Genomic DNA, 18,103 nt, shown 5'->3' on the forward strand with positions numbered 1-18,103 from the left:
AAAAATTGTCATAGAAACTATACTTTTGCAACATGATTTTTAAGTTGTTGATTATAAAAAATTTCTTAATAATATGAGTGTACAATTAATACCACGAAAGTGCCAATATAAAACCTATGTGATTAAAAGAAAGGTCTTAGAATTCAGTTTTAGAATCTTTTGTATAATAATTAAACTTAAATAAATTTTTTTTATCAATATATAATATATATATATATATAATTGTACCTTGAGAACTTCCTTGTTCCTTAGTTCGATTTTATATCAACCATGCAAAAGATCTCTTACCAACCAAATGTATCACTTTTAAATGGCAAGACGTTCTCAACTTCGTGGAGTTAAACCCCTAAAGAATTTTTCATTTGGCTAAGGATTATTTAATAATAATCAAATTACATTATACTATACAAAATGTTTAGGCGGCAGTCTTCTTACAAAAATTATTCACACTCAACTTCTCTGAGTGTAGAGGAATAAAAGGGAAAGCAGAGTTGGGATGGGCTTAGGGAGGGATTGGCAACCTTATTGTACCAATGTTCTCGCCTTGCATGCAGTTAATGAAGAGAAATGGCCAAAAGTGTTTTATAAATGTTTTTGATCAAATTGCTTTGGCTACTCTCGTGGGGTATGTTAACATAAATGTGAGGCTTGAATGTATTTTAATGCTTTTCTTATATGCAAAAATAGTTTGCAACTTTAAATACAATTTTAAATTTTGGAAATGGCTTCCAGCTTTACATTTTCTTTTAATGTTTAATAAAGGTTAATCGTAGATTATTATAAATCAGGGAGTCTTTCTCCGTTTTCTGACCAATGAATTTATTATGTTCCTTTGTCTGTTTGAGCAGCTAGAATTATGTAAGAAATGGGAGCATCTCTACAATTTTTCTAAATTCTTATTATTTATGTAATGTTATTATACCCTTGCAGAGGGTATTTTAATTTCAGTCAACGCAGTGAAGGAGACATTTTCGACCCTATAAAGTATATATATTCTTCATCAGCATCACTAGGAGAGTCGATCTAGCCATGTCCGTCTGTCCGACCGTTTCTACGCAAACTAGTCTCTCAGTTTTAAAGCTATCTGCATGAAACTTTCCCAAAAGTTGTCTTTCTATTGCAGGTAGTATATAAGTCGGAACGAGCCGGATCGGACGACTATAGCATATACCACCCATGAAAACAATAAAAACATATAAATTTTTTTTTTTTAAACGTAACTTTTGTATTTTATAAATTTTTTTTAAAAATTCTTCTTGACTTATTAATAAATTGACAGTTAAGAATTACGCTTTTAATTTTATTAAAATCGGAAAACGATAGCTGCCATAGGAACTATCGAATATTTAAAAATATACTCAAGTAAATAATAATTTTAATGTTTTCAAGAATATTTAATATTCGGCTTGCCGAATTTTGCTTTCTTTCTTGCCGCCGTGGAATTCGCAATACTTTTTTATCGTTGTGCTTTTGCTTGAACCCATTGCTTCCCGTTGTTGCTATTGTCGTCTGGTTTTTTGCGGTTGTTTGCGGAAGTGCGCATCAATAAAAGTTCGTTTATTACATTTTTGCGGTACTTCGGGTATTTTTAGTGACTATTCTGCCTCTCACGCATTTTTCTAATAACTTCCACGCTTTAATGTCTGAGCCAGCTTTTAGATATGGAGCAGAGAAGAGTACGACCTCTTGCCCCCACCATAAATTTAGGAAGGGAGATGTATGGCTGGTTATTAATCTGACTTTGCCAAAATGTAAATTAACTTTAAAAAAGCGCTCTGACGTCGAAAATATATTTTTACTTAGACCAGATCCAAATATTCTAAGCACGTTGCACCCCGAAACAAATGAACGCGAAGCCGAGACAAATAAGCTAAAGTTGATGCAACGTGCATTGAACTGTGTGGGTACTCATTCTTATTGCATTTTACATTCTCTTATATGGCTGGCATTAATTATTGAAGGAAAAGTCTGTTTGTCAATTTGCCAAATAGAAGATAGTTTTAAGCTCACTTTTGCGAAAGATAAATTTAATTTAATAATTTTAAAAATTTTAATAACTAAGTAGAAAATACCCTAACGCAATAATGCAACAACTTCTGCGCTGAAAAAGTACAAACATTGTATGTGCATTGGTGTATAAAAAGACGGTGAAACGTTGACTATATTCATATATGTAGTCTGTATTCATAGTCTTGCCTTACTTTCGAATCATTCAAATTGCATAGGCTTTGACAAATTCAGCTAACTGGGTAGTTTATTCAATAGCTCAATCAGAAAAGCGTCAGATATCGCCAGATATCAGCAGCGATTCTGACATTGGGCACAAACAACTAATGCACTTAACCTCGCAGCCACTTTGTTGTGGAGAAGGGAGGTTCTGAGGATTTTTTGCGGTTGAATTGGGAATATGTGTGATGGGTTCTCATTTGGTAGTTTTTCGCTCTCAGCTTAAATGGAATTTGCATATGTAATTGCGAAACTCTCTGTTGGCTTTAGGTGCGAGACTAACTCAGTGTTCAAAATTTCATTTCACATGGCAACAACAACATGGCAAGTTTTCTTCTTCTGGTTGGCTTGTGAGAACATTTGTTGTGCAGATTTATGGCTGAATATGTATAGTCGCATTACAACGTGAGCACAGCTAAAACAATGATCTAAAAAGAAAAACAGTTAAAGTGTGATTTAGGGCCTTTCCTAGCATGTGGAGTGTTTGCTTCTACTAAAAATGCACACTTAAAAATGTGAAATAAATTTTTGAAAGCGTTCTTTTGAAGAACCTGAGTTTTTATCTGTTTTTTCCAAATGAAACTATATTTATAAAGCTATAAGTCTCTAAGACAATATATATAAACACTTCTTTCTCAACGCTGCACTGAACTGAAAAGTTACAAAAGAAAAAACATATTTTTATAAATATATATTATAGACAATAAATGTTTTGCAATTTGAATTAAGCTCTCTTTGTGAGAGCAAGTATTTGTGTGTTTTTAGTATTGACTGGCTATATTTCATTTCAATTCAACACAACATTCTTTAATTTAAGGAATAGCTTTAAATTAAACAATATAATCTTTTCTCCAAAATAGCATCTAGTTATCCTATTGTGATTAATTCTGGTAATTATGGTAAAATTAAATTATAAATTTTATTTGTAACTGAAGTCTATATTTAGAATAGTTTTTTTTAATAGTTTTTATTACTGTTAGATTTCAAATGTAATAAAAAAAATATTTTTTTTTAAAATTAATAATAAAATCTGGTGTTTTGTTTTTTTATGATAATTTTATTATTCCAGCACAATTTACAACAGCTTTCTATTAAAGTACACTTATTTTCGTTATTTGTGTGCATACAAAGTTAATTACAGTTCTGGGAAAATAACCCTATGTGTTATGTTGTCTTCTTCCAAGTCATTTGCTTGGGTGGCAAGTGTTGGATCCCCTAATGCACACCGAGCTAGACATTGTGGCGCTAAGTAGTTCAAGGCAGCCTTGAGCCCCAAGACTGTGTTAGTCTTGTGTTGGGTTTTCCTCTACCTGAAAAGACCTATATATCCCAAAACCGCCCCACATTTCAGTCGCACTCTGGCCACTCACTTAGCAGAGCATTTTCACCTGCGATGCGTTTATAATGGAAGGCAGACCAGGTATAAAAAGCTGCGAGCGTCATATCGCGTATACGGCATGTTGTGCAGAGAAGTAGTTATCCACGAACGAATATACCAAAGGAGGATGAGCATGAGCGCGCGTAAAGGAGCATTCGAGACGTGTTTGCTTTTTTCATGTTTCAGTTTCTGGCTTTCGTGCTTTTCATGTTGTCATTCATTTGTTTGACGACTCTTGTTTGCTGGCAATCAGCCAAGGCTAATAAAAGAACAAAATAAACCAAATAAAACGTTTCAACTAATTGCTCTTGAATTGTGTTCGCTAAATATAATTATATTTTATTTTCAATTCCGTCGATTAGATATAACTGAATACGTTAGCTTGCTGTTTCTTGAGCCAATGGAATATTAATTAAACCGATTTGAAGACTGATTCGAGATCGCGTCTGGCTTTAAAAAAGATTATCTTTAGGTGGATTCAACGTGGTTTCCCAGTATCTCTGGATGACTTGGGTGCCCTCGGATCACCGGAACCATCGGGGTCCACTTTCATTTTAGATATTTCGGCGTTCTGCTTGGCGAACACGAACCTGTGATACTGTCTGGCCAAATTGGAGCACTGCAGGGGTTCGTTGGGATACCGTTGATAGCAGTGGATCAGTTCCTCCTCGAATTTCCCAATCTCGCCTTCATAATTCTTGGCCCAATTTACGGGCTGGCCAAAGAGCTCTTGAACCCGCTGCAGTGATTTTCCGAACTCCGTTTCCTCGACCTCCATGGAGCGCTTTTTCCAGGACTTGGCCACTGGAACTGGCTGCATATCTCGAACTTCCTTTGGGCTATGTTCCATCGTAACGGGGACACCGGAACTTGATCCTAAATCGGGCTTCTGCGTACATTTTTCGCAGAGGGTGGTACCCAATTTAGAGTTCTTGGCAGTGGCCTCGATTCTTTCCACCACATCCCGGGTAATCACAAACGGCATTGGATTGGCCATCTGCACCGTCTGTGGCTTGCTGTTGCTCGCACCCATTGCTACACATTTGCTGGGAGTTCGCTTTTACTTTTCAGACTAGGTTATATGCTCCGTTTTGGAGTGACGGATAATTTGACCCCTAAAGCAAAGGCTTTTTATGAGAGCAGGGGTGTTATTTTTATGAATATGAATACGTTACATAATAAAATAGTACCATTATTAAATTTCTTTCACGGATAATTTGAAACATTTGACCCCTAAAGCAAAGGCTTTTTATGAGGGGGTGTTATTTTTATTTATATTATAAAATAGTACAATTATTAATTTTCTTCCATGTCTTGACGGTATTTTGACATCTCCACTTTTTTTCAATTTATAAATTCGTCTATTTTGCATGACCCTAACAAACGTTTTCATAAGATTTTTTCTTTACACGAAGACAAGTAAACGGGCCTAATAGGTCGCGAGATCTACTACTACTAACAAATAATACAGAGTCACTAGAAATATTTTTATACTTGTGGGACTGTTTGTGAATAAACGATCCTTTTGTTAAGACTGTGCCTCATCACTTTTCTCTGGAGATTGGGGCTCCGTCAAGACGCGTTGCCAACTCACTTTTAAATATAAAGAATAATTATAACATGAACCTCGGCAAATATTTTATATAAAGTGAATCTTTCGGAGACTTTTTTGTAAAGAGATGCTATTACGCGCCTTGGTTACTTTTTGTAGCACATATTTACTATTATATAATATCAAGCGTCTTTTTTTTACTTTAACATATGTTCTGCGACGCGCTTTGTTAGTTTGTTGAAAGAATGAAAAGTAAACTGTGGCTGCCATATTAGGTTGCAGCTTTAGGCCCCCTTCAATTAACCCCTCTTCTAACCAAGTCACACTCGTTTGCGGCGTCTTAATTGTGCTGTCAATCATTTTGCATATTTGCACAGATCCAGCAAAGTAAAAACAAATATGCGCGTAAAAAGTTCAATAAAATTAAATAAATTTGTGATGGTCAAGCGGAAGCACAGGAAATTGCAATGGGAAATAAATTTAAATATATGCAAAATGAGCACAATGAGGATGCTGAATAAATGCGTTCGGGCAAACGACAAATCATGGGAAATTGCTGAGAGGTCGCACTTACTGAGTAATGTTTATTGATTGTTGATACTTGAATGCTCGTGATCAATTTACACAGCAGCCAATTAAATGATAAGGCAGAAAGGGGGAAAGATATTTCAAATGCCCATTTGGCATAAGAATGTTTCAACAATTGCTCAAAGTCAACGGGCAAAACGATTAATTACGGGCGTCAGTTTATTGATTGAATAAATATCAGAGGTTCGGAGATTTACTTGTTTTGGGGCATTTCAAAGCTGCTGACTAAACAGATTTTTTGTTTAAACAAATTTTAATGAGTTGAAATGTTTGAAAACCGTTCTAAAGATAAGTTGGTAAGATTCCTATTTTTTTAAGTTTTTAGGCAGTATATTTTTTTGCACCACCGATAAATATTTTAGGAATGCCGAGATATAAATTTAAAGTAAAATTTAATACAAGGGAAAAGTATGACTAAATTTAAATTAAGTGCAGGACGCGAATCGTTTTTTTTTTTGTAATTTTCTGATTGGGTTAAAGAAAATCTATAAATCTGAATATGACCTAATAAATAGAAAAGAATCGGCTTCCGAGAGAGATTAATGCCTATACATTGGCTGAATTAATTTATTTTTGTTGGCGCACGCTAAACTAAGCATAAAGACAATGACGGAGTGAGCAAAATATTTAAAATATTTGATTGCCGAACAAAATATGGATTGTGTTGATGGAGTCTTTTTATGCGTGTAGTAAGTGCGCTGATCAATTGCCATATGAAAGATCCGGATTTACCCATCAATTTAAAATGCTTTTTGTACATCGCTAATTGTTTTCTGAATAAACTAGAATTTAAGATAAACATGGTACGAAAATATACTCAATGAAAATAAGCGGTGTACATACAAAATTAACCGAGTAAAAGCAATGAATAAATTATGGGATTTACAGATGTATATATGGGATTGCATATATAAATGTATAACAAAACTAACAATAACGTGTTAAATACAAATATTGATAATGAAGAACTGTATATCTCGGCGTTTATTTTAATGTTTCATTAGTTTAGCCATCAAAATGGGATCTAAACCCAGTAAACCACAGGTTTGCCACCCTTTCTCATATACCAACTTTCTGCAATGTTAATGGTTAACACTTGGGCTAAAAGTGTCATAACTTAAATGCCTGTTGCTGACAGACCCTCGAACTTGGCTTACACAACTTAGAATCAGAGGAAAGAGAAACAACAAAATGACCTTCAGGTAATCAACGGCAGTTTATGTTGGTTCGGTCCACTAAACTTTTACGGCCGTTCCACTTATCTGGATGAATTTGTCTACGGACCACACAGAAAATGACTTTCGCTCCGTCTTAATGACAGCTGGATCTGCACCTTAGGCCGGCATAATTTCAGCATGTCCTTTATGTCTCATTAAAACTTTACGCACATCAGCCACAGCGGTAGCAAAAAAGCTTAATAGTTTAATTTCCCGACAAGGAACCGAAAACCCCAGAAAAGCATAAATGAAAAAAAGGTAGAGGGATCCATCCAAAAAGGTAAAACAAAAGGTAACCAAAACAAAGAGAAATGGCAAACATTTGGTTTTAGGTTGCTTGGTAATAAATCTTCTTTTTCTGCTGACATGTGAGTAATCATGTGCGAGTTGGGGTTAGATCCCAAATGGAAAGAAAAAGACCGAGGAACAGGCTAAAACGTGAAAATCTGATTTAACTTATATTTTTACTGACTTCTATTTGGATTTACCTTTGTTTTTTGAATAACGAAAAATAGTTATTTTTAGCAATGTTTTTTGTATCTCAACACAGCTCGTTTGGAGATCACGGAGGAAGCCAAAAACTTTAAGAAAATTTACGTTTAATTTCGCAATCACTTCCGGTTGACATACCTACTTTTTGTATACACGTATATTTAGAAAAACTAATTTTTTTTTAAATTAGTTTGTATCTGTTCTGTTGTTTAGTTTTTATACCCTTGCAGAGGGTATTATAATTTCAGTCAGAAGTTTGCAACGCAGTGAAGGAGACATCTCCGACCCTATAAAGTATATATATATTCTTGATCAGCATCACTAGGAGAGTCGATCTAGCCATGTCCGTCTGTCCGTCCGTCTGTCCGTCCGTCTGTCCGTCCGTCTGTCCGTCCGTCTGTCCGTCCGTCTGTCCGTCCGTCCGTCTGTCCGACCGTCTGTCCGTCCGTCTGTCCGTCCGTCTGTCCGTCTGTCCGTCCGTTTCTACGCAAACTAGTCTCTCAGTTTTAAAGCTATCTGCATGAAACTTTCCCAAAAGTTGACTTTCTATTGCAGAGAGTATATCAGTCGGAACGAGTCGGATCGGACGACTATAGCATATAGCTCCCATAGGAACAATCGGAAAAATTAATAAAACAAAATTATAACTTTGGTGTTTTTTAATTTTTTTGTTAGTTCTTCGAGATATAGTAATGGTTAAATATTTCAGAATTACGATTTAAATTTCATCAAAATCGGACGACTATAGCATCCAGCTCCCATAGGAACAATCGTATAGCCGCCATAGGAATTATCGAATAATTAAGCTGCAAATCATTATAGCTTCAATGTTTTTAAACGCAAGTAAATCATAATTTCAAGAGTTTTTAGTTTTTGAAATAGCTGCAAGAGTATATGAACTTAATATAATTCTTAAATTTTGATTGAACAAACTGACCCGTGTCATACATTTTCCTAAAGCTTGTTGAAAAAGAAGAAATAAGTACCGAAATAGGTTTCTCAAGAAATTTCTAAAAGTTGCATTTATAAGTTTTATTGATCTTTTGCTGTACAAAATTAGTTAGCTAAAGTATTTTTTTTCACCGAAATTGTATGTAGTACAATTTATTACTTACGTTTTTTGTAATTTACGATTTACGATTTCAGAAAGAGTTGCCAAATCCGTGTGTTGCAAAACAAAATTAGTTATTTATTTTAGATAACAATTTTTCTTGCTTTTACCTCGTTTATTAAATTGATACACTCAGTGGTATTTCTCAACATTTCACATTTTAAACTTATTATAAGCTCCAGCTGCATATATAATTTAACAGCTTTTGTAATAATAACTTTAGCCTAAGCCTGCATATTGCAATCCAATTGCAACGGCACAGTTATTTTCTATTATTTGTACAATCGTTTTTTTATATGAATTTTTGTTTAGCTCTTTTTTGTAACGAAATTGCAGCTTAAAGTTGTTGTTTATTACCAAATATTATTTACCCAGTATATCTAAAACATTTTAAATTTATAAGCGGTGTTGAAAATTGCCTTAATTATTTGGTAACACTTCACTTGTTTTGTAATTACACATATTGTGTAAGTTTTATTTTATTTTGTTAAGACCATTTGATGAGTGCGAATATTTGTTCGTAGTGTGGAGAGAACGCTCTGAAGCCGAACGCATCGCGGCAAAATTTCAAAACAAACTGATTGTGTGAGTTTTCCAAACTGGTCCATTGGGTCTGAAAAGCAAGTGGAAAACAGCAGCAGTGACTTCGTCGTCGGCATCACACAGTCCGCTCTCTTAGTTTTGCGCTCCGAGTCGCTATACGCTCTCTTGTCAAACAGTGGGAAATTTTCCAGGTTTTGTTTGGGAAATTCACTGAGGAAATTGCTGCTTTTTCTTGTAACACTGCAAAAGGGTGTGAGAAGTTGGCCACGTGCTTTGGCTCCATGGCTGTCAACATTCGCTACGTGATTCTGGCGCTGGTCCATCCCCTCCCCGAATGCTCCTTATTTTATGAATGAATTATATACCAACGGAATGCAGGAACTGAGCATAAAAAATAGTCATTTTTACTTTAAGAGCCTTCTATTGGACACCGAGGTGTATATTTTGTGGACACATAATCATAATTACAAAACTTGAAGGTTATTATTAATTGTTAAACTTTTTACAGAGCTAGAGTTTCACCACAAAATTTTAGGTGCGGCTAATCAACAATTACTTTGATTGTATGATGTTAGCACTTAAAACAACGCCTTGTAAATAACTTTTGTCAATTGTCACTGATAACTGTCACTGATTTAATTTATTTCATTTATTTCAAACCATTTTTATTTAAGTGTGCCGCAAAAAGCGTTTTTGGAGGTAAAGTCAGCGAAAGTCAGCACAAAGAATAATTTCTTTGCTATAAACTAAGGGTACTGAAGAATTCGAAATGTTTCGCACTGGTTTTCTTCAGCTATTTAGTTCAAACAAATTTATTTCGGAGCAACACAAGTTTCGCTTCTCTTTTATGATGTTTCTGCTTCTTTACCTTATTGTGTTCTTATTTTATATTTTAAATGCAAATTATTGAAACGTGCATTGGTTGTTTAACACAAGTGGCCAACGGAAAATAGCTCAGAGTGTCAACAAAAAATAAATACGTGAAAAATAACACATTTCTACATACATGTCCATGTACATGTCAAGAACGTGGTTCGAATCTTAAGGAATAAAGCATATTCGCAATTCCTCACAACAGTATTTATAGGGCTCACTGATTTTCCGGACTGCTGACTCAGTCCTTTGAAAAATGGCTATTGACAGGTGGCAGAAATTTCCTGTTGGCAACTTTTACCGAGAATACTTCTTTCACCCATAACTTTTATGGGCTCACGGATAAATATTGTCTATTGAATGTTTAGCCTCCTCATCAAATCGGGCTGCTATACTTATCCGCATCACCGTGCACATCAGCTCTACGTGCCTGCCCTCAGCTGTTTACTCAAATTGTGGCCACATTCTCTGATACTGTGGTCCTTTGGTCTCGCTTGGCGTTTGGTTGCACTTTCGCTGCCCGGTGGAGTCATATAAACTGTCAGCGATACATATTCCGTGCTACAATGTTCGCATATCCAGGGGAAAATGTTTCTGTAAAAAATTGCATTCCATATCAGAAATAGAGTGTTTTTACAACTATAAATTTTGTAGTTACTATATTACATCATAAAAATGATTGGTTTACTGTAAATTATGCATTTTAAGGGGTCCTTCCAACTTTTTATGTTTTGTCACAGAAATGTCTAATGTCTATGCGTTGTGCAAACTCTAAAACTTAATTATTGCTTTACTGTCTCTTAATTTCAGTTCAGGCAAAAAACCTCAAAACTGGCATCAAAAGTTTGATACGGTTGAGGGCAAGCTCTCTTTAATTGTTTTTTTCTGGCCGGAATTGGTCAAACATAAAAATTGGCACCTTAAGAATTTCTCTTTTTTCCAGCTTTGATGGGTCTTTAGTTCACAGATGAGAGGGCTTAAGTTTTTCATTTGGCCATGTGATGCCAGTGTTGTTATGAATTTGTGACTGAGCTTATTAGGATTTCATTTCAAATTATTTCAAAAAGGTAGGTCGAAAACCGCAGCTTCTGTTTTAAATGTATTTGCTCTTCTTCCGTTTACAAATTTAACTACCTAAAGGCGAGCTAATGGCCGGATAGAGACCTTTATATAAATGGTTAGCCTAATGGCGTCAGATGTTATTAACAAACTTTTAGAATTCTGAATAAAGAGATACAATTCTAAAGTTTCCGCTAAGATGCTTCCATTTTATAAATTTAGTCGTGAACACTAATTAAATTTTGTGCCATTACATTTTTAACATTTTTTCTAAAAAAATGTCGTTTTAAAACTTCTTTATGTATTGTTTTAACAATAGAATTAAGATTTATGTTTAAAGAAGTTTTATTGCCTCCAATTCATAAACTTTTTTCACGATTTTCGGCAACCTTTGGAATCTTTATGAAGTCAATAATACCGCTGGAAGCCCAAAAAGCTATGCAAATATTTATTTAATAAGCAAACTGGTATTGAGGAAGACTCTCAAACAGGAACAAACTTGCCCAAAGTGCGCGCACGATTTTAATAATAAAGTTAAGATACTCACACTAAATAGAATTCCGTGAGACGAGCGTTGGATAAAGTTATCTAGGGCGAAAAACTTTTTCAGAGACGAAAATAGACTTGAAGAAGAAGTTTGGCAAACTGGCGAAAGCTTTAATTTGATAATTCAAAACACTGCACATTACTCACACGCCCCATTAAACAATCTATGTTCTATTTTGTTTTAACTGCTGCTTGTTGGTTAAACGACCTAAAAGTAGACAACAAAAACCGAGTCAAGTAGCTTAAGTATCCTAATCATTGGCATTAAAAGCAATTGCTTGCTTACAGCGAGTAACTTCGAGTTTGTTTTTATCAAACTGTGTTTGGCTTTAACCTCCAGGCTATTTACTGGCAACACCGTCAATGCTTAGTGTTAATATAAATATTTGCATATTTTTATAGAACGTGTATATATATATATACTCATATATATATTAATGACCTTTAAGGCCCAGCGTTCTGATTATAATCTGGTTTTTAGATGAACTCTTTTGAGTAAAGTGCGAAACCAAAAACCCAGGCCCGTGCTAGCACCAGCAGAAACAAATAAAAAGCACAGCAGTTAAATCAGATTGTGTAAAGTGGTCATTATAGTCCTTCAATGGAATGCAAAAAGGTTATTAAACAACTACAGGAACCTAAAAACTACTATATCAATATATTGATTATATATTTCACTTGCTTTCAGGCAAATTATGGTTAAAAAAGCATTGTCTATCGCAATCAATTAGGATAAAGTTCTGTTGGCATGTTTATTAATAAAGCTTTTTTAGAACTCAGAAAGGTTATCATTCCAATCCCTTTAGCCTGCTTGTTTTCTCTTCATTTATTATTATTGCGCTCAAATTGTCCATGGCTAATTAACAAAGTTTTGAATCGGGAAGTAGAAATGCAGAAAACACGGTGAAAATTTAAGTAAATGAAAACTTTTTCAAAAGTTAAATAAAGTTCCTTCTGGGACTATTAGTTGAATACTGCAAATACAGGAATAAATACTTTCTGTAGAAAGTTTTCTTATTATTTACGATTTAAAAGTTAACCATTAAAATCCGAAACCTGTTTCAATAAATGGATGAAAGAGATGGCAATGAAATGGGAGACCACAGCAAACCAATCGCAAGCCGATATGTTTTGTATGGGTCTTCATTTGCATGAAAAGCACAAAGAACCCGCAATCACACATGCAAACACCATTACATCCCTCAATTTCATATGTGTGTTTTCAAAGAAGCATCCTCGGGCGAGCAACAGGACTTAATGAAATTGAAACAAAAATCCAAAGGACAGCGAATAAAAAAAAAAGCACAAACAAATATTGTCGTTCGACTAAAAGATACTCGTCATATAAATAAACTTTGTTTCTATATTCCTACATCAAAAATAAGGATGATTGAAATTTTTTGGGTCACAACTAATAATTGAAATGTACGAGCTTTTCAAGTTCCCGAAATTATCGACGGTCTTACAAACATGATTTTTTTTTCTGGATTCATAAGTTAATCAAATAAAAAATAGCCTTATCAAAATGTCAAAATGCCCTAAAATTTATCATTTATTTATGCTTATTTTTCTTAGAAATTTTTTAACATACATTTTTTTAAACTTTTTAAAGAGTGAATTTCTAAAAAGTGTTATATACCCTATTACTGTGATACTAAAGGGTATAAAGATATTGGCCCTAATGGAAAATATATTATATTAAATTTGGTAAAAAATGAAGAAATACCAAAAGAAGCTAACACAAAAAATGCTTTGTGCTGAAAGATTCCTTTAAACTTTTGAAATTGAAATCGATTAATTATGCAAATAAAAAGAAACATGCAAGTCATTTTACTTTTAACATTCGAAACTCAAGGGCTATATAAAAAAAAAGTTAAAAAGATCTAAAATTAAACCAACTATTATTTATAAAAAAGACTGACGCTATATATCATATAGCTCCCATGAGAACTATCGAAAAATTGTATGAAAGATATTATGACTTCTCTGTTTTTAAATGACTTTAAATGGTAATGGTTTTTTATATCAGAATAACGGTTCTAGTTTTATCGGACAACGATGTCATATAGCAGCAAAATTAACGATCACTGTAGTTAAACATATAGGCATAATAATCGGAATATTGCTGTTTGAAAGAAAATGTAATTATTGGAATTGCTGCAAGGCATATTGCCTCGTTTCTTATTTAATTTGAGGTCAAAGAAGTTTAGTTTAAACGAAAAAATATGTGTCAAAGCCAAAGGCTCGACCGCTGGATGATTTTAATACAAACAATCAAATTAAATTACCAAATACAGAGGAAATACATCTATAGAACATTAGTTTTCACAGAACCATGAATGTTTCAAGTTAAACATGCTTGAGCAGTTTATCTTTAAAAAACAATCGCATATCTTTTAAGTTTTCAGACAGGCAGTCTGCAACGAAGCGGAAAAAAGACAAACAACCAAAAAAACTTCATATTATTTAATAACTTTGTGATACGAGCGAACGAAACGAGCTGTTCACTTTAAGGGGAACATAAAATATTTTTGTAGCTGTTAAATTTTTACCGGCAGTTGTTATTCTTAGAGAGCCGCACATTTTAAAGTCCTGTATATTTGGACTGGGAACCACGCTTTAAAAGACAACTTTAAAACATTATTTTATTGATAGAAGTTAACAGTTAGTTCTTCAACATGAGCGGTCAAAGAAAGAGCGGGCATAAGCAGGACATTTTTTCCTTACAAATGAACAACATGTTCCACTACAATTGTTTGTTTTAATTGCTGTCGATTGTTTCATTATCCACTAAATAATCCTCATCAACACAAATTGCCAAACTCAGTTTAAGGCCGTTGTTTTGCTTGACCTGCCAACTTGCAGAATTAAAGTGATGAAAACTAGTTATTTCCACAGAAACGGCCATAAGCACTAATATTTTACTTTAAGAGCCAGCTTTAGGGTGCCTAATCATTTTTTAATGACACGACAAATTATATTCATGATACCTTGTATTATAATTTCAGTCAAAAGTTTGGATCGCAGTGGAGGAGACATTTCCGACCCTATAAAGAATATATATTCTTGATCGGCATCACTAGGAGAGTCGATCTAGCCATGTCCGTCAGTCCGTCCGTCCGTCTGCTTGCTTTCGACGTTAGCTTTCTTTTTTGTTAATAAATAAAAAAAGTGAGTAATAATTAACTGTGTATTCAACTTTCTGACTTTATTTGTGGGCACTTATTGGTTTACTCATTTAAATTAATTATTTGATGCCACACATCCGTGATTAACGGGTGGATCCTGAACGTGAATCATTAACCTCATATATAAACAAAATATTTGTGATTGTCATTGCAAATTAAATTTCATAATTGAAATTGTGTTGCAGAGATGAAAGGGCATCCTGCTTTTGTATTCCATTCGCTTTTCATTAAGAGCTTATGCGGAAATGTGCTTAAAAGGATAAAAACACACAAGCACAGTCCAAGAAAAACTTATTTCGAACGGGAGTTGAAAAATTACACGAGTTACGCGATATATAATTTGTAGTGCCTGAAACATTAAAAAAAAATAACGAAGGTATCGTTTTCCTAATCCCCTTCAACTATTTATAACTATTTCTTAAATACTGACTACCTGCCCATAAAATAAATTTACCGGGGCACATGTTAAAAGCTATTAAAAGTGATTTTTTATGACCCAGTAAATATTTGAACTCCGATGATTTTCTTGGTGTACGACGCACATATACTTCGCAAGGTGCAGTTTTTAATAACAACATGAGCGGGACATAAAAATGATTATTGTTAATTTTGCAAGTTGGGGACGATAATGAAAAGTAAAATGCCGCAAATTGAATCACAGGCGGTGTATTCATTTTAATGCGCCTTATACGCATGTACCTATGTGGATGAGTCATGTGTGGGTGCTTCTGCGGGTATCTGGGAGGTAATAAAATAAACCAGCGACAGTTTGTGTCGCACATTGTTGTGCGGCATCCGTTTTGATTTCCCCGAGGCGCCAAAGTAGATTTACCGGGACAAAAGCGAGGCGACAAAAAATAAGAACCACCCTTGTACCATAATCATTATCCTGCATGCAAGCTCTGAGTGAATAAATACCCGCACTTGTTTCCTTAAAAATCAGCAAAACATAAAAATATACACTTATTTGCATAAACTGGGAGTCTGGCAGGATAATGCCCACGCCGCATGATCCCAACCATAATTTAGCTGATAGCCGAAACCCAAGGCTGCTGACACTGCGGCTCAGCAGTTGCGCGTAAAATTAAAAGCCAATATGGGGCATAAAATCCGCAAACGTAGCAACCTTATGCGGGCTTAAAGGACATTGGTAGCCTACACACACTCACCCCCACTCACCTCCACCGTTTGGGGGCACCAATATTGTGTTACTACAATGTATTGCAACGGCGACGGATAGGGAGTGCCACTGGAACTGGAGTCGATTTTGATTGCCGCATGCCGCTGGATACTAACAACAAACGAGCAGGAGTCGACTATGAAATTCCCTGCATTCTGTATGTGAGAAATTTCAAAGACAAACGTTTTTGATCTTTTACTTTCAGGTGACAAGTTTTTACAGGAGGTAATCTTTTAAAAAAATTCGCAAAAGGTCAGACCAGAAATAAGACTTTGTAAAAAGGCCTTAAAAACAAAAAAAAAATATTTATTTTCTGCTAAAAAAACTAAATGAGAATTGTATTCATTTTTTAGTTCAATTATTGATCAAATACTTGGGCTTGTAACACCCAATAACTCTTTCACATCCCACACTACGAAACTCTGGCACACCCTAATTGTTTATGACAAGGAGTTACAAAGCTACTTTTTTTTATGTTCTGTCGAAGCCCAACTTGCCTAACTTAATTTGTTAAAGCCGAACTAGATTTATTGACCATAGATATTATAACTGCAAATGAAATCAATTCTATAACTCGAATTTAATTGTATGGAAGAAGTTGGTTCCATTTATGATTATTATAACAAAACGCTTTCGGTTTCGCGATCCTTACCACCTACAATAATATATCATACCCTTTTAGTCAAGAAGTACCGTGTATAAAAATAGCGGGGGAGCGCAAACCGTCGCGTGCTGCTGTGTGCTATTATTCCCACGGGTTCTTAGACAATATTTGCCTAGCCCATACACCTGCCCACCAACCCGCCTCCTGCTGCAAAGTTCAAAGCAAAGGTGAGGCACACGGCTCGTATCAAATATTGGCATACAGTCCCCGCGCTTCGCAGGAAGCTGAGTTATTTAGTTACGAGCTTGCACATGTATTTATGTTTATGTTCATATTGATACATGTACGAGTGCGTATGGCATGACATCTCACTCACTTAAAAAATGAGAAATGCTATGTGTATATATCTCTCCTGTGCCAAGAGACTATATTCAATTGTCGTTCGGAGAAGAAAGAAAAGGTCAAGCGTGAAATTTCCAAAAATTATTCATAGCAATCAGAGAGATACAAATGTATGTAAGTAACACAATATATTTTTACCAAAACAAGAAAAATTAAAAAGAAAACAGATAGGAAGCAAACTTTGGCAGGCCAAAGTTTTAATACCCTCGCAGGTATTTTACAAATATATTAAATAAGTATCGACTTTTATGCGTATATAAAAATATATCTAACGGAAAAGTAAAAAAAACAAAGTCTAATTTAATTTTAATTATTTATCCGACTATTTCTAATATTTGAAATGAAAAGAAAACTTATGCCAAAGTGACCAGTTTGCGTAAGAAGACGGACAAGACGGTCAAAAATATGCATTACCTTTTATACTTTGAAAGCTGGTTTAAAAACAAAATATGTGTGTAATGCAAACATTGCAAACTTCACAACGGCAAAGAAAAAAGTGAGTGTAGGTCAATAAAAAGTAAAACAAACTAAACCGTTTCTTCTCCGCACTGTTAACAAGTCATACTTCATAAGTTTCCTTAAAATTCCTGTGCCTACTTTCCAAATTTAAATAGATACTCTTCAGCTGAACGCCTGCCTTATGAATCGACCTCTTACCTTAATTGATTTTCGCTCATTCGCAGTTTATCTTGTCGCGATGGCATCTGTGACAAAAATTCGAGGTAGGTTTCAACCCACTCCCTTGGAGAACCAAGACCAGATTAACGCTTCTCGCTGGAATGCGGGCAATTTGTGACGGAAAACGCGGAAAATCCACGTGAAAACTCACGGCGCAACTGCCTTGTAAATACAGTGAATACAGTAAATAAGTCGGTGCGAATGAGGCTGTTGCTGCTCGGTGGCTAATGCTGATGCTTGAGCCGTTCGTGTTGATGGTGGAGGCAGCTTGCTGACAGGCTGAGATTTATTACCTGGCATGGAGCTGGCTAACGCTAATAGTCCGGGGCTTCTCCGTGAGCCTTGTTATTGTTTTAAATGCTTACGAAAATTCTGGGGAATCCAGCACGTGTACTGCGGCAGCATCAGCTGCTTCAACGGAATTTATTCTATGGCATCATGTGACGACGCCTCCAAGTCTGGGCAA

The 18,103-nt window shown here is 35.0% G+C and overlaps 2 protein-coding genes across 3 annotated transcripts in view; both read right to left on the bottom strand.

Annotated features, from left to right (window-relative positions):
- LOC128251741 (5-hydroxytryptamine receptor 2B) overlaps positions 1-17,693 on the bottom strand; it is a 36,409-nt gene extending 18,716 nt beyond the window's left edge. The window contains exons 1-2 of one of the 2 annotated variants that reach the window (XM_052978878.1): positions 17,617-17,693; positions 8,569-9,177 (exon numbers count right to left, since the gene is read on the bottom strand). The gene's annotated coding sequence lies outside the window, so the exon portion shown is untranslated. Of the gene's footprint in view, positions 1-8,568; positions 9,415-17,616 lie in introns of those variants that run through there. The other variant, XM_052978879.1, reaches the window with a different exon arrangement.
- LOC128251756 (uncharacterized) lies at positions 3,919-4,738 on the bottom strand. The gene has a single exon (XM_052978907.1). It carries the CDS (start codon positions 4,635-4,637, stop codon positions 4,083-4,085), a length of 555 nt encoding a protein of 184 aa, XP_052834867.1. The 5' UTR covers positions 4,638-4,738; the 3' UTR covers positions 3,919-4,082.
- Positions 17,694-18,103: the final 410 nt, after the last annotated feature.

Source organism: Drosophila gunungcola, chromosome 3R (assembly GCF_025200985.1).
Source record: "Drosophila gunungcola strain Sukarami chromosome 3R, Dgunungcola_SK_2, whole genome shotgun sequence".
Classification (NCBI taxonomy): Eukaryota; Metazoa; Arthropoda; class Insecta; order Diptera; family Drosophilidae; genus Drosophila; species Drosophila gunungcola.